Below are 22,058 nucleotides of genomic sequence, written 5' to 3'. Positions count from 1 at the left end.
TTTTTCATTACCTTTTATAGATGAGTAAAAGATTTTTCAACTAAAAGTTAGAAACAGTCATTTTTTTCTAAATTTTTCACCATATTTTATAATTTCTTTAATAGTAAATAATATGATACAATCAAAACAATGTCATCTAAAGAAAGCCCTTCTTGTCCTGAAAAAAACAATATCTAATGTGTGTGGGTTCAGTAAACGGGAAAGAAGAAAATTACAGCTAAACACGAGCAGTGCAGAAATGTTAAAAAGGCCATTGTCACAAAGGGTACAAAAAGTAAAATCAGCCTTTGTCTCGAAGGGGTTAAGGAACGTTTGCTTTATTTCATTTCGGTCCAACAAACGTCCTGTATATGGAGACCTGGAGACTACGTGCCATCGTAAGTAGTCATTCGACTTTGGGCAACTTTCCCTGCTCAACTACTACACTAAGGGATTTATTCATTAAATAGAGAGCTGACAGGATAGTTTGAAAGACTTACAGTTCCTCGATTTCACTATATATTATGAAGGCCCAACCCCAAAGAACGTGATCGGCCCTGAATTACACATAGTTACTCAATAAGATTCCTTCAAAGTCTTCACCCATCCAAATCCTTACTGAAGAAACGTTCCAGCTCTCGCAATTTAATGAATTATGATGTGCAGAAGTTGAAACGAAACTTTCCCTTAAGTGAATTGATCAACTAAGCCGACTGTTTATGGCAATTCTCAGAAGCCTTGACATCACTGCTCTCTTAAAACGACAACTAAACGCATCCCTCCGCATCCATGCAGTGTGTGTCATGTAATAAGACGACATGGACGGGGCACTGCTTCACATCTGGGAGATTAAAATTATATAGACACAAAAATAAATTTTTTAGCTACACATTTACCCTGCATTTAATCAAAATACCTATACAAATACTGTCTTCAGTCTATATACTAACTCCTTTCCCCAATTTAAAAATAAAAATAAGTCAGTTGAATAAGTATCCTGATTAAGAACTCACCCTTCTCAAATAGAACAGGATACACTGGCTTCGGGATGAGAGCACAATACCAGAACAAGTAACCCCCCCCCCCAACACTCTGTACTGCTACAAGCACATAAAATAAAAAATGTTACATTAGAACCCTCAGAAAAAGAAAATGGCATATGTTGACTCTGACCTGTAGTTTCCCAGTTTCACCCAAATAATGTCATGGAACAGAGGCTTCTTTCCCACTCTACAGTCGTTGCAAAACCAGCTGCCATCCGGCATCTCAATATTCAGGCAGTCCGGGTGAAACGCAGCAGGGCAAGACTCACAACAGAGCAGGCTCCCTCCTGTATAAAAGAAACCATTTTAATTAACCCTTTTTATACCAAGGTGTTTTTTTTTGTTTTTTTTAGTAGCCTATGTACTGTACGTTTGCCATTTGTGCCTTACACGGGTTAAACTAACATTTGTCTTTTCCGTGTTCTTTTTTCATTAAATAGGGCTTTTGTTTGAGACCATAGAAACATGCAAAAATAATTATGATTCTAGTATGTAAAAACACAATTGCAGTTTTGCTTAGAATGTCTTCTACACAGTAGGTGCCACTGATGAACAAAGACCCAATTCTTTTCCGAGATAGCCAACGTACCTTTATTATGCTTAAGGGCCACATCGATTCCTTACATAGACCCCTATAGTGTAGTATTTTTAACAGGCCTGGCTTACTGGAATAAACCCGTCATCACTGAGTGCCGAGTTATACGGTTTTATTTAAATTTAGCATTCTCATGAAATGATTACCTTTTGAGCAGATGAAACACCAGCTGACATTGACATGAGCATGATGACTATTTCCCTTCTTGGCCGCGAAATGAGCCGTACAGATTATAGAGGAAGGAGTTAACAATGTACATCCCGCAGCTACGCAACCATCACCTCCATGATAGGCAACCGGGCAGCGAATGCAACGGATCAGTTTCCCTGTAAAAGGCAAAAACACTGCTAAGAATTTCAATTATCACAAAGAGCAGAGGACCAGTGAAAAGGGGGGGGGGGTAATTTTGGAGACTGGGTGGAACATTTAGTTCAGGTATAATTATATCTATGTGTATGCGACTTAATTTTTGTCTGCACCCTAATTTTAGGATATCAGTCCGCAAATGGAAAAAGAACGGCCAGACTACACACAATGCATCTAGGGTTATGTATTGGACCATGACGAGGTAGGGGACACCTGAATTTCGTTACAGAATTACAAATTTTCAGCCAAAAACGAACGGGCCAAAAACAAGTTCTAAAATTTAATCAGAGTCGTTTTTGGGCCATTTGCACACGTCTAGTATTCGCCAAATCCCTTACATATTGGCTGTTCTTTTAGCAGCAACCTGGGAACCTGGATGTTTATGCCTTTTTATCCTTGGGCTGAACTCCCCTTTCTGTATATTTCTTTGTTGTGCAGATCTGCAGGTTCTGACCAAACCTTAGGGTTGAGCACCGCACAGCCGCATAAATAATGGTGTCCAGGGAAGGCTTTAAACTGCAGAGCGGTCCCACTGATCCAGCTCCTTGGTAAGCAATATAGTCACAAAGAATTAGATAGGATTCTCCAAACTTTGGGTACCTCGGGCTACGCAATATATGGCCGTATAATGTGACGGCCAATGGGTTTGTTTTTTTTCCTCTAGTAGTATTAGAAGAGTATGAGATAAATTCTTGCTCTGTTTTGTCTTCACATCAATAGAAGTTTTTCCCCCCAAAAAATAAACACTGCAATGCCACAAGACAACAACTACGTTTGTTAATGGCATTTTACTTCTTAGGCTATTGTATTACAGTTTTAGATAATTCGTGCTAACTAGCCTATGGTGATCTAGGTGGCATAATCATCCTGTTTCCAGATCTCTACACCAAGCTAAAAAAGTAAGTTATTTGATAAAAATCAAGAAACGGGGGTTCAGCGGCATGCTTGAAAACACAAATAGAAGAGCACATACAGGTAGCGTCCTTACCTTTGGATGTCCTGGGGTTGGAAGGATTGGAAACAGAGCAGCTAGCACAGCGGTGGAGAGGACAGCGAACGCCTTTGTTATCAATTACTGCGAGAGGGTACTTCTGAAGGCAAGACTCATGATAAAACTTCCCACAGTGAGACGCCACGCAGCGTTTGACATCTGGACTATTCTTCTTGCACACAAAACACGTGTGGACATCTAGTGAAGAGCGAAAAGAGTAAAGCTGACCACTTTCTCAGGACCTCTGAGATCCTAAAATCTATTTGCACAATACAACCTATCGCTGACAAAAAGACTACATCATTTCTGGTCACACGAAACTAAAGCTTTCGTGTGATGGTCAGTGAATATTAAGCCAAGAGAAACAAATCAGACAATATGGGACAGGTATAAAAATGTAAGAATACCACATTTCAGAACTTTACCACACTAAACAAAAGGCTACTATCTGATTACCTGGGCAAATTCTATATCAAGACAACTGTCTAAGATGTACAGTTCTGCCTACGTCATTAAAGATTTCTTATATGTTGCAAAAAGCCCTATGGGGGGCAAAAATAGGATATGAGCGCTCACACACAAACCGAGCAGGACATAAGCCTCCAAGTTTATACATGAAGTTACAAGTAAAACGAGTATTGTATCTGTGACATCAAGGATAAAACGAAAACACTCTCCGCACTTACTTGATGTGCATTCCTGGCACTGATAGTTTCCGGAGGGTTTTGAGGAAAGTCCGAGGCAGGATAAATGGAAAGCCGAGGAGCACAGCCCTTCACAGAGCAGGAGGTCTCCAGGCTTCTCACATATCTGTAAATCACAAACACAAATTAAAAAAAAAAAGTGTCACACTAACCAATAGAGAATAAAGTGCGGCTTCCATAGATTGCCCTCAGATCTTTTAGCAGGGCTCTTATTTGCAAGTTCTGTGAACCTTCAGCACAGATGTTGGCGGGATACGACGAGGGTTGGACTTGTGTTAAAGCGCTGTGTATATATACCTGGACCAATCTTCCAGTGGCCCATAGTAATTGCTGTTGCTATGTATTTAGACGACGATAATCAACTAGATGTACGAGACCGAGGAGTAACTTGCCTAAAGTTAAAGAGGGTATATCTTGAGGTGTAAGGACGCAAGAACTTTGTTGGCATCGTGCTTACCTGACAAACCATTTCTTTTCTTGCTGTACTCCGTTCACACTTCTTTGACAGCATGGATGCTTCTGTCTGAGATTCATCAGCGCTTTCTGATGTTGACTCAGACCTCTCATCTCCATGACCATCGCTGACCTACAATAAAGGTTTGCTACATGCTATAAGAGCTAGATCAAGATTTATAGCAACCAGATAAATTAAACATTTTACCCACATAATCGCCCCTCTCATTGAACCAATAAAAAAAAACGAAAAAAAAAAAACCAGAATAAGCGTACATGATAGAATTGAAAAGCTCCTTAAAAAACAGGCCTATGCCTTTACAGTGTTACAGTAATAAGTACAAGAACTGCAGTTACCTCGTTCTCGGACAGCGACATGCCAAGCTCAGGGTCCCGCTTGCGCTTCTTCAGTGGCTTACAAGCATCAGACAGCTGCACTGCTGTAAAAATAATGCATTGGCTGCATTCACTTGTATATACATAAAAACAGGCTAGGACCATTTTAACAATCTTATTTACTTCTACCCGCCAGAAAAAGTAACACCGGTGCTTCTACAAAACAAAACACAAGGATGAGGAGCCTAAGGAGAAATCATTGATATAAAAAAAAAAAAAAAAAAAAAAAAAAAAAAAAACTATAAAACCAGGACAATAAAGTAGTGGAAGCTGTGGATCAGAATTTCCCAGCCATTAATTTCTAGGAACAGAGAAGTCCGCTATGGTCATAATGCATGCTAAAGACTGAAGGAGGGAGAAAAGAAAAATAAAGACCATCCTGTGAAAACTTGTCCTTTTTAACCGTTTAATAGTATTAAACAGAGTGAACATTCACCAGGTTGGTGTTAAGCCTCTATCAGAAAAACCGTGATTTTAAAAAAAAAAAAAAAAAAAAAAAAAAAAACCATACGGATACAAAGTTTCTTCGAACCCAATTTTACCTGTTTGTTGTTTTATGGGGACTGAGTCTTTGGCTTTGTAGACTTTCTGATGTTTCTCCTTTACAGCTTCTTTTTTCTACAGGAAAACAAAATTTACACAAACAAAAAGTTTTCCCAGGCCTTAAGTTCAGAACTAAGTCAATATGAGCTCCTATAGAGGAGAGATTTTACATATAAATAAAAATCACTTTTTTTTTTTATCGTGAAGCCCAGTATTTTAAATTCCTGTCCCCTGGCAGTCAAAGAGTTAAGAGAAGCTTATGACTATAAAAATACGAGGCGACCGAATGCCCTCTAGTGGAAAAGCAGAGCGGTTCGGGAAGGTTACGCATGCCTTGTGTGAAGCAGGAAGTGATTGCACGAAAGTGTAGGTTTTGAGAACAAGAATGAATTCAGCAATAAGGATTAGGAGAGGCTTGATTAACACAATCCAACGAGAACGTGCCACATTTACGCTTTCGGTTTGTTCCAGGACCGAGCAGCGCAACGATGTTAGCCACACCTGGCTGAAAAAAATAAACTCGGAGCCTTTTCCCGACCATCCCCGGCTGCAATGCAATTTAATAGCCACAAACGAGCGTTCGAGAGTTGGTCAATTAGCTTTCATGTGTCTTAAATGAGAACAAACACTAGGAATCTACCCCCCCCTCTTTTTTTATTGTCTGTATAACCCATTGCAGTGTTACAGAATCAATGTAAAAGAGAATGTTAAAATAGTGGAATGTCCTCCCTCAGCCCTGTATGAAGAATGAAAACGAGGATCGACTGAATTTTACTGTTCTGAGATTACGAGTAGGGTTAGCGACTTCTAAACTAATAATTCTGCAAAGACACCGAAGCCTGCTGATAAATTCATATTGGGTGTCAAAAGGATCCTACATGGGGATCAAACAGATCACCTTGCCCTTTATCCGTGTGAACGAGTTCCACACCGGGTCTGTTAGGAGATATTAATTTCAGAGCAGCAGATCTGAACACGATAAAAATATGATACACTGGCGACGGACCAAAAACGCATTAGGTGGCAGAACAGTTCCGTAACGATTCTCTGTGCCTTTGCAAATTTTTTTAACCAAGCGCTGAAGAATAAATGTGTGGCTCACACTTAAACAGCACATGCCCCGTTTATCATATGTTGGGGAGAGAGAATGATCACGAAACACGGAACTAAGAGGTTTTCCACACAATGTCGCAGAGGCGAGCAATAATTTACACCTTCAGGCTACAGCTGCTCCCACATAAAGGCCAACATTCGTAACCACAGAAGCTATTCATATAGAGGTGAGCAGGGATCAGACTACCTTTCAGAGGCTTACAATAAATCTTGCTGATTGGATCCATTACTTTAAAGTAGTTGGAAGAAAGAAATACTGTTAAAAGGGGTAATAAAGTGTTACAAAGAAAGTTTACCTTTACGAGAAGTCGCTTTCTAGGAGCTTCCTTGGCGCCGTCGTCCCTGGCTCGTTTGCGCACCATCGTTAAGTGGGTTCGTTTATTTCCATGCAATTTACCTTTAAGGGGAGGGTGTGAGACTTGTATGAAAAACCCGTGAATAAAACAGTTTTCCCTTTTCTTTTGGACATGTGGGTAGACAATCTAGACTTAAATTATAAAAGCAACATTAAGCAACGCAAGCCTTCGACTTGTGGATTTTAAAGATCTACACCCTGGACACCCGTGTGATATGAACAGGTAGACCAGATGCCTAGGGCGTTTAATCATTCCGCCCCGCGTTGGTTTAAGGGGAAGTATGCATATTAAGACAGGACTTCACACTGAAAACATGTAAGTTCTGCTAGTAAATTGCGTTTATTGATGGAAAAAGAGTCCCAAAATCAGTTATTGTACAAAAAGCAGCACCCCAAGAGATTCAGAAGCTATCTTCTTTTAATCAATGACACATCCAAGTACCAGAACAGGTAAAAATACTTTTGTACAGACCTAAAATCATCCTGTCCACATAACCGATTGTGACAGAGATATATATATAATGCATTCTAATTTAGCAACAGAGCAGAATTTAAGTGCAGAGGAGAAGGGCTGGGAACTCGGCACTCACATCCCTCACGAAGCTGATCAGCAATTAAAAGGCTACAATGGAGCACATTTCAGTATTACGTTAACAGCCAAAGTCATGTAAATCAGTATAAAGCTGCCCCCAAACTCCACGTTAGTCATTGTAAACGCCTGCAACACGGCTAAAGGTGGTTTATTACATTTGAGTGTTAACAGACTTCGGAACATTTGGCCCCAATCATCTTTAGAAGGTTAGTGTTTTAAATCATGTGTTTCGTTGAAGCCATATTATAACGGCTTGTATTAGAAGGGGGAAAAAAAAATACACGAAAGAACAAGGTTTTTGTCAGCGATCTGTCACTAATGTCGGCACAAAGTAATAGAACCCTGTATCTGATAGCAGATATCCCACCGGAACATGTGCAAGAAATGCATGTAACTACAAGTGCAGATATTGTGAAGAGGTAGGTGACCACAAAGCTAGCAATCAATGAAACCTAAACAGCTCCTTACTTACTATTCGTATAACTGAATGCAATATTTATTATGATGAAGTGATGTGCCCATACACATGACCATAACGTGTTATCACAATCACTGCCCTGTTATTACAGGTAATTACAATAGGTTTAACTGCACAATTAGAGTGGGAAATCACATGATTGTATTTACAAAGCTGTCTGCCTTCCAAACGGAGAACGCCTCTATGAGAAACAAAAAAACGGTTTATACTACTGTTAAGAGTTCCTTTTGCGATTTCGCCATCAGTGTCGGGTGCCGGCAATTATATAAAACTCCAGCCTCTGTGACACGACAGAACGTACAAGAGAAGGGGTACAATTCACTGGCAGGGATATAGATGTATTGGCTGCACAACAAAGTACATAGAACGCAACAGGAGTTTTTGGAACACTACATGCAGTGTGCTTTTTTCCCCCCTTCACAGGAAGAAAAATGACAAATCAAACACCACTACACCTAGAAAGATACTAAATTTTAAAGGTATCTGTTAACATCTCAGAGGCTCCATCGTTACTTTACACCCAAAATGAAATCAGTGCACAACATGAATTTCAATTACTTCTTGATCTTGAGCTCCTCTTTGGTAACTTTGGGAACAGGTTCTTCTTGGCTTCCCGGATGCTCTTAGATGACGTACCTTGAGAGATACAGAAGTGTTTTTTTGTGTGGTTGCTTTTCATTTTAAATCTCTCTTCATTTACTCCATGACAATTTTCAGATAAAAAAAAAAAAAAGGAAACTACAAGTCGCTGTTCCAATGGAGGGACAGAGTGTAGGCTATGCAGACAGCAGCTTTTACTTTACATTATTGATCAGTAATATCCTTTTGTTTCATAGAACCGGCCACAACAGTACGTGTAGCTGAAGAATAGTACTCATAAACAAGTAATTAGCACGTAATCCAGTTGGGAAAGATGTAGTGTAAAATCAGCTCAAAAACCTTACAGAGAAGCCAGTTTGCGTTATCTATTAGATTTTGTTTTTTTGCGTAATAGGACTGGGAACTTTTGATTGTTTTGGTGGATCTTCATTAGCAGCTGCTCAAGCACATAAGGCTTAAAGAAAAAAATTATTGTATCGTGGGGAAACCTATAGAGACGCTGGATAGAAACAGTGGGAAAAGTTATGAGTTCTTAGGCTAAGGTAAGATACTATTTTTTGTTAAAAAGCTCAAACATGAATTTGTTCCTATAGAACTTAGAAAAATATATACTGGAATTGGGTTAAATGTGTAATTCACTGCAGCAGGGAACTCATTTCTCATGGTCTATTGCTCCATGTTAACACTCGGCATGCCAGGTACGAGCGAGTGCTTGGTTGTATAGGGTAAATTTGCCGTATGGAGATACGCTACATCTACCCTTCAGCTAAAAGGTTTTAAAATCGGGTCAGGGCCGGATAGACCTACCTATACGTTTGTTGGGAAATATATCTAGGGAGGGCAATTAATAAGAGACTAAAGAAAGAAAAAAAAACTAAGTAGCAGAAGTAAATATTTAGTAGCTGTGGCTACCTGGCCTCTTGTTGGCCCAGCCCCGGCTTCACAGCTTCTATATGATGCTCTCGTTCCTGTCTACAAACCCACCACCGTATCAAGAGAAAGACTGCAGCTGCATCATGAAGTATCCACTACTACACCTGATATGGTTATAGTCCATAAATATCTTGTGAGGTAAAACATTTATGTAAAAACAGTGCTTTTTGAATAGAATGGCTTTTTCTGGTTAGTAAAAATCTTTTCTGCACCTGTGTCACATGAAAAGGGTAACTGTGCCCAGAGCTATCACAGACTAAACACGTGCAATAAGGTTGCAAATGTGGGCTAACTACTTAAAGAGGATTAGTAGAAACTCGGCTGATTTTTTTGTTTAAACCATGATCTTAAAATCCCTTAGTTACAGTGTGGTTTCATGTTTACCAGAGTCTTCTGATTTGGGAGAGGTGACAATTGCAAACTTTGTGTTATAACGGGCTTTTTGTTTATCACTGAGCATATTCCACTGTGACTCAAGTAATTCTTCAATCTCTTCAGGAGAAGCATCTGGGTGCTCCTGTATCACCTGGGAAAACAAGGAACATTTTTAAAACAATGCAAATGTACTCAGTACGATATCTTAGTCCAACAATTCTAGTCTTGTTATACCTCTTGAATATATGTATTGTAAGAAGCGCTGCATAAATTCTTAGCGCTATATAAAAGAATAAGCCAACATAAGCAATAGAGAGGCTCGTTGGCATCTGATGTTTGTTTTACTAGCACCATCAGCCTAACTTGTAATCACAATAAGAGTGACATTACTTCCCATGGACAGGGGCCTAAGAGCGAACATCCTTGGCCGTGTATTTAAAAAGCAAGTCTTGAGCAAACTTTACAAGGAATGTATCAAGTCTTGCTACAACGAATCCGCTACATTTGGATTGTCCTCATGGCGGTGGATACAGCCACAAAACATAGAAACTCAAAAATATAGATGGTGAGAAACTAACACAAACCTCATCTTTATGCTTCTGACAGAATACCAGGAACTGTGTCGGGGCTCCCTTTTTGCTTCTTGGGGTATGGGCTCCAGGCCTCTTTTTGGCTGCCACGGCACCTTTGGACTCTCCGCTCTCAGGAAGCTTTGTATCAGAAGGATGGGACTCTTGGCTGCCGGCGGTTGGAAGCCGGGACACTCTCCTTCTCTTGCTCGGCACATCATCTTTTTCCGGGCTCTCAGACTTACCACCGGGGCACTTTTCATCTCCCTCGTATGGCTCCAAAGGGATGCCTGCTTCCGCAGCTACTTTTGGGTTAAGATGAGGACGGTCTTTCACATAAAAGAAAGTAAACTTTTCCTTCCTCTCTTCAGTTGTCATTGTTAGAGCTTCTTTAGCCTGTTGTATACCTATGTCCCACTGGGCTCTGATTTTGCCAGATATCGGTTTTAAAAGCTGTTGGAGGGGAAACAAATTGATATAAACACTAACATCTAAAATTATAATGCTCATGCAATTTTGCTATTAAATATAATAAGTGTAATTTAGATTATATTGATCTAAATATCTTAATAAAATGCACATCTGTCAGCAACCATCCTAAGCTATACCATGATGAAGTACAAACTGGAAAATATTATGGTAGTAAAGAGAAAGATTTGAGGGGTACCTTAATCTTTTCTGCTTTAGTGGGTGCTTGTTTTGCACTTTCCTGGCACAGCTGATCATACTCATATTCTCCTTTAAAAGACATCAAGCTCTTCTCAAATATCCAAGCTCTTTCAGGAGCATTGCCAAAGAACTGTACATGATATTGACGAACATTCTTCTTTTGCCCTGAAATAAAAATAAGCGGACCCCATGTAACAATAAAATGCATAAATCGGAGTTCAGGATTTATAATTTGTGTTTCTCAACATTGTGAGGTTTATGCAGATTCTAGTAAAATTAACCCTATGTGGCTCAAGAAGCATTAAAGGGACAGTGTAGCTTTAACATACGATAGCTGCATGGCCCCATTACATTTAATGCCATCCCTCTGTAGAATCTCCCCACATCTTTGCACCATTACCTCCACACAACAAAAAAAAGCAAAAATATACCTTTGATCTTTGTATGGCTGTGCAGGACAGGATCAGCCGTTACCATACAAGGCCACCATGGATAGCCAGAAACTTTGGACCACACCATGTCTCCAATCAAGAATCTACAAGAAGGGTCATCTTCATCTTTTGCAGCTGATGAGTCTGAATCAGATGGAATCTTTTGAATGGAAACATTAGAAGAGGGGGTCAAATTAGCACATTAAACATTATATATACATATACCTTCAAAAAGCCATAAATTCAAAGAGCCTTTTCAAAGACTACAATGTATAAAGAAATGAAATTCACAGATTGACCTCTCCTATGACAATCTAGGTTACAATAACTACAGCAGCACATCTTGTCTGCATACAGGTCTGGTTATGTTACTAATTAATATGTCAAACAGCAATTTACACACCAGGTGTTTTTTTTGTCACCCCCATCCCATCCCGACCCTGTCCCAGGTCTAACATTTACTAATAACCGACACAAGCCAAAATGAAATGTTTACTAGCCCAAAGACCTGTTTGGTCTCAATGAATGTAAAATACTATAATAACGAATCAAACAACCCCCTAGTCACAGCTGGACAATATCTATAATTAAAAACAAAAAGTGAGAGGCCAGTAAAGCTATATGAGCCAAGTCTACTAGCTAACAACTTACAGCTGACCTCTGCCAAAGTACACAATGCTCAGAGCATTGTACATTTTTTCAGGCCCCCCCCTCCCCGTATCGCTGGAGGCTGTTGCGACACCTTGGCACTTGCAACAATCCCCCAATCCAGTCTCTCTAGGAGACTGGATTGGGGTCTCTATAGGCCTGTTGAGGTCTCCAGAGTGAGGGGTTCCCCTGTGATGTCACCGGAAAGGCAATACCTGAACGGAAGTTTGTGCATTTAAATGCCCTGAATGAAACAGCACTGATTTTGTCACATTTGATCACCCAGCTTTGGGACCATATACTTTGGCTCCAGTTAGCAGAGGACACTAAGCCTAATCACCGGGGCTCCAGGCCTCTTTTTGTCTGCCACGGCACCTTTGGACTCTCCGCTCTCAGGAAGCTTTGTATCAGAAGGATGGGACTCTTGGCTGCCGGCGGTTGGAAGCCGGGACACTCTCCTTCTCTTGCTCGGCACATCATCTTTTTCCAGGCTCTCAGACTTACCACCGGGGCACTTTTCATCTCCCTCGTATGAACACATTTGTATTATTTGAGCCTGAGACTAGCTTAGCGCACCGTCATTTTTTCTTTTCCCTGTTTGCACATATTTGAGGTTGTTGGCTCCTCATCAGTCTGGTTGCAGCTTGCTGTCCAGGGGTTAATGGGGAGGAGGTTTAATTGCACCTCCCCCAACACATTAATAAGGTTTTGGTAGCAGCATAAACTGCTTTGTGTGCCAACTACGTAGGAGGTGAGAGTAGGTTCTCACCCTATTGAGTGTGCCTTGACGGGGCGGGTGAGCTTAATTATGCTTTGGCCAATTCATATAACCAAAACCTCTCATTTATATTATGTTTATATATTTGTTGCCAACTTTATTAGGGTAAGAAGCGCAGACAGTTTTTGTTTTTTGTATACATTGTACAGCCAATACACTGTTTTTGCAGCATGCTTACACCTGTTTGGTAGGCCTCGTATTACACATTTGTATTATTTGAGCCTGAGACTAGCTTAGCACACCGACATTTTTTCTTTTCCCTAATCACCCGGGCATTTAGCCCTTCCAATGCTAAAGGTGCAAGGAGGCAGGAGCAATACTAAGCAAGGCCAAACATTCTTTTGGAGTTTGAACAGTGACAGCCTCCATTTTCATACTGAAGTTCAAACTGCGAGCCTTGAGATCAAACAATTCACTTTACGTTTTACGAGTAAACAGAATTTAAACTTGCGCTGAACATGCGTCTATCCAAACGAGGCGGTAAATGAAAATAAAAAGGATTACCTTAGTCTCTGATGAGTCTGCATCGCTAGATTTGGCAGGTGTTTTATCGCTCTCTCTCTCCTCAGTGGTCCCAGACTTCACATTTTTTCTCTTTCTTCCCCTCTTGCTTTTCTTTTCAACGCCAGCTTCCTCTGGGGCAGCAGTTTCCTCTTCTGCCGTCTCCCCGCATATCGAAGACTCGAAGAGCGGCTTTCCATTCATGTAAGTCTTGGTGATTTTTAATTTTATTTCAGGGGATCCGTTCTTTGTGGGGCTTGTGGACGGTGGCGTTTCAATCCCTTGAATTTGTGGTTCATCAAAGCGTACTTTGGCTTCTTGCGCCCCCGACTCTCCATTAAACACCCGGGAGGTTAGATCCTTCAGTTTATCAGGCGGGAGAAACGGTATCGCATCATGGCCGTTAAGCTTCTGTATGACCCCTTCTTGTAGGGACGCCGAAATCTGGGCCCGTCCTAAGAACACCGAACACTCACGGCTGACTTCCGGATTAGAAGTCTTCACAGCAGGACTGGAAAGTATATGAGGGACTTGTTTCATTGTGCTGAAGTAGTTTCACTGGATCTGTAGAGAATTTCGCTAGGTCTTCACATTCACACTACTGCAAAGAGAAGAAAAAAATGTGATGTTTGAAAGATGTGAACGTAACCCAACATGCAAATACTTTATAAATATTCCTACTGCACAGAGATTGTATATCCACATATCAACAATACTTAATCATGGGTAGATTTTAAAGTGCATCATACAAATGTCACAAAAGAGGATGTTTTTTGATTAAAAAAAAAAAAAAAAAAGGTTTAATGGTAAATGTATAGGTAAAATATACAACAAAACTACAATACACTACTCTAGATTGTAAGAATGTTTGAGCCAGCCCTTCTCACACGTTTCAGTAAATCAAATTGTTATATATATATATATATATATACACACATACACATTTCTTATGTCCTGTCTATCCATTGTACAGCGCCACGGAATCTGATGGTGCTATACAAAGCAATAAATAAATAATATAGTAAGCCGTCTGGCCACACTGAACCTGCCAGAAGCACAGCATGTTATACCGTAAGTCTGATGCTTTGCACTAAGCGTTAGCATAACTTTTTACATATACACGAGCTACTATAGTGTATAGACTGTGTCAAATCTACTAGTCCTACATGAAAAGTCCACTAACATATATGAACACACAACTTGTTCATTTTAGTGGCCACAGATCAGATGGCTGCGATTGCTTTCACTGGGTACGGTTAGAATATGACCTTTTTTAAGTTAAAAGGAGCCATCTGGTCACTACTCCAGAGGCATAATAATCCTTTGCCTGCTGATCTGTGTGAATCATAAGACTACAAGAAAACACCAGTTTCAGCAGGTATCTAAACCATAAAATATGTTTGATCTGGAAACTACCCACATAGCGTAAAGGTTAAAGGTTGTGGGGGTTTTTTTTTTGCATACGTTTAAGACCTTTTAGATTTTTTGTACCTTATTTGTATTTTTAAACATGAATATTCATCTACCTATAATCATCTGGCACTAGGTAAGAAACAAGGAGTATCTAGCGAGAAACCTCATTTTCTGTAGCTGTCAGATTATTTCAATCAGTAAAGTTGCGGCCAGGCGCAGATGGAGCCATTGAGAAGCGGTCATTGGGGCTCGTAACGAGTAGAGCCAAAGCGAATGCTGGCAACCAGGATTACTCACCCCGAGAACATAACTTCTATAGCATCACCCGCTTTATCAGTTTCACAAAACACTCCCATCACTAACAATTACTTGATTTTTGAGATCTCCGCACCAAACACTTGCCCTGCCTCGAGACTTTGTCCATCCATTCCAGAGATAGAGAAATCATTGCAGTGAATGTTTCTTCAAATGCTTTGCAATCATGTAACAAATCACAGATTCCAAGCACAATAACCGACTTAAAAGCATATGAAGCCGTCACAAAGTTCATTGCATTTTAGTCAGGGGAAGAAAGCGGTTATTGCGGTCTTTACGGAGGCAGCCGTGCTACTTCCATATAATTTAGTAACAATATATTGCGAACTCCGGGCAAACTGGTCATTGAGGCGGCAACCAATCCTTTATGACACAGATGCCAACCTTTTCTGCTACGGGGACTCTGTAACGGAGGACCCCCCCCATCTATTACCATTGTAGACGGTTTGCTTCTGTTCACATCACAAGGTTATTCCGCATATACATCACCAGCTATAAACCAGGCGTTTCATAGAACACACTAGACAAGGGCCACCTTTCAGAATGTTATATAATTTATATACCTTCCTCGTCTCCTCCGCTCATTCACATTTCCTTAATTGTTGAAAAAGACTAAATGAACTCTAGCCGGGGACATATAGCGATTAATTGTACTCCGGATATGTTAAACAGGCTGTCACAGTTACCCCGAGGGGTTTAAGGGATGGCTGCCCTAGTCCTGCTCCACCAGGACCTTTACTGGCACTCGGACCACTGGCAGATGGTGTGATTGGTGCGATGTCCAGCTATACCCAGAATATCGCGATGGAAACGGATCACAGATCCCCGCAGTAGCCCCTGGGGGATCAGCACACCGGGGAAACTGCCCAGCGGGGCAATCTGCTCCCAGAGACATTGAAGAGGCTGTTGCCCCTGCTCCTGTCACAAGTGCAGAAGTGTATCCTGGCCATGGCTAGCAAACTATTTCTCTTCTTTGCTCCTATCATAACCCGTTGGTACCTCCAGCTCCATATCAATGGAAGCACTTTCAATCAGCCGATCGGTGGAAAGAACAGTAAATAACAGGAGGGAACGCAGAATTTGACAGCAGTTAAGGCCCATATGTCTGTCCCATGCATGTAAAAATCCCCTCGCTACCACTTCTTCTGAGAGGTGGTTCCATTTATCTACCACACAGACATAAAGTAAAGCTTCCTTGCATTACATCCAAATGACTGACCATCTAGTTTTAGATGATCTCTTGTTCTATTAGCAGCTACACAATATGTATTCTTTAAAGAAAGTACTCAAAATACTTTCATGTGCATCCATTTGTACCGTGGCTGTAAGGGGCATTAAAGTGTCCCTTTGATGAGCTTTTGCAATCCTCAACCATGCCAGCCACGTCCGCATGTTAAGGCCCCCCTCAAAAAACGCATGAAAATCTTTGCCCGATCATTAATAGATTAGGGTCTTCATTTGAACCCGAGGCCAGCCAACACTTTATCCTTGAAGTATTTAAATATGTAAATTAATTTAAAACACAAGCATGAGCGCAAAACATAAGATTAAAGGTAAACTTAAAAGTAGTATTCTGGCACTTAACTGTGAGATTGTGCCAGATGTTTAAGTTCCTTGAAGAGAGGCCAATGACTAAAACGCTCGTCACGGCCTCGCAAAGGAAATCTCATTCCTCATATTTCCTGTTTGTTCCCTCGACAAACACGCTTTAGGTCAGCGGCACGTAAAGTGTTAAGCAAATTTGCCATGGCCTACTAAAAAAGTATATAATTAAATAACATATCTACTGATGGTGAAGGGCTTCGGTAACCCCGGCCCTCGATGACACCGCTGCGTGCTGCCGCAGAGCATGGGGATATGTATTGGATAGTACCGGCATTATACACTGATTCATCTTAGAAGCATGCAAAGCCGCCAATGCGTGTACACAATATGTTTACTGTTTCATATCAGACGACGGTCTCCGTTTTATACAGACCCGTGCCGGTGAACTCTAGCAGCTCGCTCGGGTAAATCTGGGCAGCTTTGCAGACTCGCTCCGGAAAGCGGGCGACTTTTCCACAGTATCTGGAGCTCTCTTTTCATATATTCTGCATTAGAGTTTAAAAAAAAGCGGCTCATCCGACAGTAAACACGGCCTGACGGATACGCTCATACGATGCTCTTCATTAACCCTGGCGTTAACCAGAGTTCCGAATTAGCATTTCAATCCGGCGACAAATGATCTGAATAATCCTATGCACAGCCACTGCAATGCCGAGAGGAGCAAGAAATCTAATATGGCGTCCTCAGCACACGGATAAAATGACATCTCAAAACAGAACGGAGAGCGCGGAATATGTATTACTCTGCTTAGACAGCAGCAATATATTCTGGAGCCCTGTACAGCATACAGGAGGGTATCGGCGTGAGACAGGCCCTGCGGCACGTCACAGCACACATACAACACGTAAAAACAAACATGATGCCAGCATGTAACAATCACAGAACTTCCTCCAGACATCGCTGCTGCACAGCTCTACTGAAACCAGACAGATGACTGGGCACACGTATAGACTACTATTAAGAAAACGGGGCAGATGTTATACATGCCAGCGGATCACAATACGAGGCTGTGTGATACGTTTCCCCCGGCTTCAGGCTGCACCTCTCATCAGCTGCCGGAAAGGAATGATTGTTCACTTCACCATTTTAACATTATACATAAAAAAATGGATTGTATGCGTGTAATGATACGCAGTTAAAGGAAAATTAGAAGCGGTCTGCATAAAAGCCGCAAAGAGTAAACCCCCAACGAGCCAAGGAATAAGGGGGCAAATGACCCACGAAGTTTATCCTCAGAGAGGAGTCTTCCTTCCATCGTAATAACACAGATCTCATTTAGCACCCGCGGGATTCCATAACCAAGCGCTCAGAGACAAGTCTTTAATTGATGCGCTTTAGACAGCAGCCTCCCCTCCCCCTCCCGGGTACCAACTCTAGTAGTTTGCCAACGAAGAACCGTTCAGACCACAAGTTACAGGTGTCAGCACAACGAAACCAGCTGCACCCCACAATATCCCAGACGTATCAGTAAATAAAAGACAAAAAAAGGCTTTTTTCAAGGCTGCGGATGAATTCTTTCCACAAAGACCAGTCTAAGGCGGAGGTGCACAACTCTAGCATTAAGGGCCACAAACATTACACAGGTCCCAGCGAGGCCAGCCTGGCTACACAGATCTCTTAAAATCATTGAAATCGCTTGTTTTTATTTTCTGCCCTGGAGCGCGGACGCCGTTCACCCGACACACAGCAATGCAAAGGGTGCCTAAAATAAACGCACAGCTTACGATTCCTTCCAAGGCCTCCCTGGGCAAAGGCCTCACTAAGCAGTTTTGGCTCCTCAGTGAATTAAAAGTTAAGTGATCAGATTTAGATACATTCACCCCCGGAGCCGGTGCTGAGGGGTTACACATAACACGATACACAGTGATCTATAAACACACCCCATCTACTCTCCATCTCCTTCTCTAGAACCTCGTCATAAATTCAGTGCCCTTGGCCTGCATGTTGCAGAAATACATGCTCGGGGCTCTGCCCAGCACAGTATATACCAGCCATACACCCAATGGCACTGCTCCCCCTCCTCGGCAATTTAGGCTGGTGAGGCCTGCCCCACAAATAAACCATATACCCTCCGCCACCCGGGCACTGCCTGCAGCATCAGAAGCGTGGGTGACAGTAACCAGGGCTGATCAGCACCGGCAATAAGCTGATCCCGCCAAGTTTCAGGCCCAGCCGCCCACATCCCCTCCTTCTCCTGCAGCATGCAGCCGCCGGGAAAGCAGAGGAGTGGGGAAAGGCCCGATAATCTTCCCGAGGCAGACGGCAATAACGCTGCGCACACATAAAGCGGTCTGACAGAAAGGAGAGCGGTAGTGACCTGTTAGTGGCATCCTGATGGGCACGCTGAGGTAAAAGCTGCTCCTGGCTGGCAATCAATGGAGACACACTCCACACCGCCAAGGAAGCCCCTCCCACACGCTCTGCTACGACACGCCCATTCCCTCTCCTCGGCAGCCCGCGGGAAAATCCCGTCCCTCCGATTGGCTGCCGATGGAACCACTCGAACACCCGGTTGTTTCGAGTGTAACGTTTGGAATGCGGCCCTGTCGGTGATATTCGGGGCCTATAGAAACATGGCCACAGATCATCGGCCTTTGCCGACACCATACAGCAAGCACCCACACGGCTAGCGTTTAGATACACAGGATACAATAACCCGATGTGAGCCCGGCAACACTGGCGAGAAGATGTTAATAAACAATGATGACATCACTACTTATGCATGTCCCGCCTAAAACATCAGTTTCCCACATGAACTGACAATTTAGTGTGCGAGCTGTGTGTCAGGGGGGAAAGGCGGCTTCCCCCTGGGAGAATATGACATCAGCTCCTTTACCTGCCTATATAATGATGCAACTAAAGCGCTAAATGAACCTGTAGGTGCTTTATAAACAGTATACATACCCGTTATACCCTGCTCAGTGAGCGCGCTCTCCTATCCCGGTTTTAAATGAAGGCATGTCGTCGTCCTAAGCAAAGCCTTTTTTTTTTACGCTTCCCATTCATTTGGCCTGCCATAGGCACTGCTGCTAGGCTCCTCCCACTTACCCCAAGGTCACCATCCTGGCCCGTTTTACCAGCTGTACACAGACCGGCGGTGACCCCAACTATATCAGAATGTATGTTTAGGTACTCCGAGTAACCCTAACCCTCAGAGTACTTTAATATGCATGCTTCCAAAACTAAAACTACGCATGTATACGCACAAAATACATTCTGCCCCAATGCATTTGCAAATGGACCACACAGTTTTCCCAGTTCCTCCATTAAAATGCTTATGGTGACTGCAGTGCCGCCTATGCCCGACCTGGAATCACTTTACTGAACCTGTGATACACTGTGGCAACCTCTGGATAAATTACAGGGTAAGTCAGGATATAAAATAAAAATGATTCCTTAAAGGGACACTCCAGCCATCGCACCTTAATGAATCAGATAGCTGCAGTCCCTTTAAAATGCCCATGTCGTTTGGTAAATGCATGGAGGATTGTGCAGAAGCCCCCCAATCTGCTGTGGAGGAGATGCGTTCAGCGGAATCTCCCTGCATGCCATGCCTCCAGCGAGAATGTCAGACCATGGAGGAGAACGGATAAAGAATTATAATAATGAGGCGGCCGAACGAATTGTAAATGTGAAAAAACCCCAATGAAACTGTGAATGTAGAAGCGAACGATCACTTGGCAGCTAGGGTGATAGTAAGGGCCAAATAACCACTTACATATATAAGTAACCCTACGCAGAGGTGACACTCAAATTAGCCAAAATTCCCCAAATGTCATAATAAATGTTCCGCTTATAGGGGAAAAAAAGCTATGTGCAAATATTCTTCCAAAGAAACAAGAAAAAAAAGAAAATCAAAATACGCCAATCCAAATACGTGGAGCTACGTATAGACGCTTCACAACAATCCCCAGATGCACCAATCTACGTAAGATGAGCAGCAAACAGAACACAGAGCCCACCCAATACTATAAAGAAAGGGATTTAATCCGCAAAAGCCGACATAACCCACCACAGCTCAAAGAAATCGAGCAGGGCGAGTCGATGCCGTGTTACGGCTCTCGTCTACATTTGGAATCGTTGGCGCGTTACAAATTCTGGATGTCATTTTGTAGAATGAATATTAACCCCTCAATGATCGTTAACATAATGGATAATGGTCCTAGAAGGACCAAGGACGTATTATGGGATTTTCAGATGACAGCCTGATCTCCCCTCTGACACCTGGGGCCATGATTTGTGCTCTAATTGAGCACCGTCACATTCTACAGGGATTTAAATGACGACTGACGAATGACTGACTGTAATCAGTCAGTGTGCGTGTGCGGGTATGTTGCGCTGTCATAAGGCGCACACAGTGATCAGGGGGTTCCCTCTCGATATAATTTGTGTGGGTACACACTCTATGCGGTCCTGTAGTGAGGTCCCAGTCTTTTATCTGTTAAAGTGCTCAGAACTTCTGGAACTTTTCCAACAGGAGTCTCCTCTTTCATGTGTTGTGTTTTTTTTTTGTTTTTTTTTTAATAGCATTCTTAGATAACACAATATTCATTAACATTAAGGTATAAAGAAAAACTGGGTGAAAATTGAGGGGGGCACTTTTGCCTAGCGTTTAATCCAAGGAATAGAAGTGGTTTAACAAGATAGGGGTGTGGGTAACATTTTATTTTGTTCACTGTGCATCATGACGAGTCAGTTACTTATCTTTATAGACCTCAGGCATCTCTCTTGTAACTTATGTCTGAATGGCGATTGCAGCCACTTCTTAGTGGGCTGGACTAGTTTTGGGAATGAATAATATGATAAATGTTCAGTTTTGCTGTAATTATGAGTATACTGGCCATTGATGAACAGACTTACAAATGACAAAATATGTGGCATGACTACAAACGCAAAACGCACAAGCATACTGGAGAACACCCCGGGTGAAGCATCGCTTCTCCAGTCACCAAGGAAAAACTCCTACGATAGCAAAGGGGGCAAAATGTACCACCTGCATGCAAAACGTACTAGAATTGGGTTGATTGAGGCATTTGCCAGAACCATCCTAAAGAATTTAGAATGTCAGGGTTAAAGAGTCTTTCTAGAAATATATAAGGACTGATGTGTCACATTATAGAAGCATGTGCCATGAACATGGAACAGACCTGTAAGTGAAGTCATTGGCTTCGATCTTGTCATGTTCATCCTCAGGAGCGTCTTTTTCCAGGTAGGCCCAAGCCGTGCGTCTTAACTCCCCGATCCGGCTCAAGCGAGGCAATAGATTCTTACCTGCAAAATAATCCATACATGCAGGATTGTGTATTACAGGACGTTTCACCAATAGGAATGGCTCATGTAGGGATCTCCCCCCAATAGAAACGGTCCACATAACAGACGTTGTCTAACAAGAATGGCCCACGCAGGGGAATTTTCTCCAGCAAAGGCCAACATGCAGGATAAGCTTTCAAAGATGTCCCCTTGTTAATGCAATGAAGGGAGATTTTTGTTACTGTTTATTGAATGAATCCTGTTATTGAAGTGGAGAGCGTTCGTTTCAACAATCATTTCAGTATTTGGTGTTAGAGATGCAGACACCCGCTGAGCTCTAGACTTCGGAACGCTTCTGTCTAA

The 22,058-nt window shown here is 42.1% G+C and overlaps 1 protein-coding gene across 4 annotated transcripts in view; it reads right to left on the bottom strand.

The window, feature by feature from the left end:
* The window catches only part of NSD2 (nuclear receptor binding SET domain protein 2), a 30,292-nt gene extending 8,604 nt beyond the window's left edge, over nt 1-21,688 (bottom strand). The window contains exons 1-15 of one of the 4 annotated variants that reach the window (XM_053458190.1): nt 21,593-21,688; nt 13,116-13,713; nt 11,186-11,345; nt 10,753-10,919; nt 10,101-10,538; nt 9,526-9,667; nt 8,167-8,244; nt 6,480-6,580; nt 5,070-5,145; nt 4,489-4,571; nt 4,136-4,264; nt 3,661-3,784; nt 2,972-3,172; nt 1,764-1,943; nt 1,153-1,309 (exon numbers count right to left, since the gene is read on the bottom strand). In XM_053458190.1, coding sequence (XP_053314165.1) covers nt 1,153-1,309; nt 1,764-1,943; nt 2,972-3,172; nt 3,661-3,784; nt 4,136-4,264; nt 4,489-4,571; nt 5,070-5,145; nt 6,480-6,580; nt 8,167-8,244; nt 9,526-9,667; nt 10,101-10,538; nt 10,753-10,919; nt 11,186-11,345; nt 13,116-13,652 — 2,573 coding nt within the window. In that variant the 5' untranslated portion in view covers nt 13,653-13,713; nt 21,593-21,688. Of the gene's footprint in view, nt 1-1,152; nt 1,310-1,763; nt 1,944-2,971; nt 3,173-3,660; nt 3,785-4,135; nt 4,265-4,488; nt 4,572-5,069; nt 5,146-6,479; nt 6,581-8,166; nt 8,245-9,525; nt 9,668-10,100; nt 10,539-10,752; nt 10,920-11,185; nt 11,346-13,115; nt 13,714-16,818; nt 16,927-18,762; nt 18,853-21,592 lie in introns of those variants that run through there. The other 3 variants (XM_053458188.1, XM_053458192.1, XM_053458191.1) reach the window with 3 other exon arrangements.
* Nucleotides 21,689-22,058: the final 370 nt, after the last annotated feature.

The sequence above is a fragment of the Spea bombifrons genome, chromosome 1 (genome assembly GCF_027358695.1).
Source record: "Spea bombifrons isolate aSpeBom1 chromosome 1, aSpeBom1.2.pri, whole genome shotgun sequence".
In the NCBI taxonomy this organism is placed as follows: domain Eukaryota; kingdom Metazoa; phylum Chordata; class Amphibia; order Anura; family Pelobatidae; genus Spea; species Spea bombifrons.
This window is presented reverse-complemented; position numbering and strand designations above follow the sequence as displayed.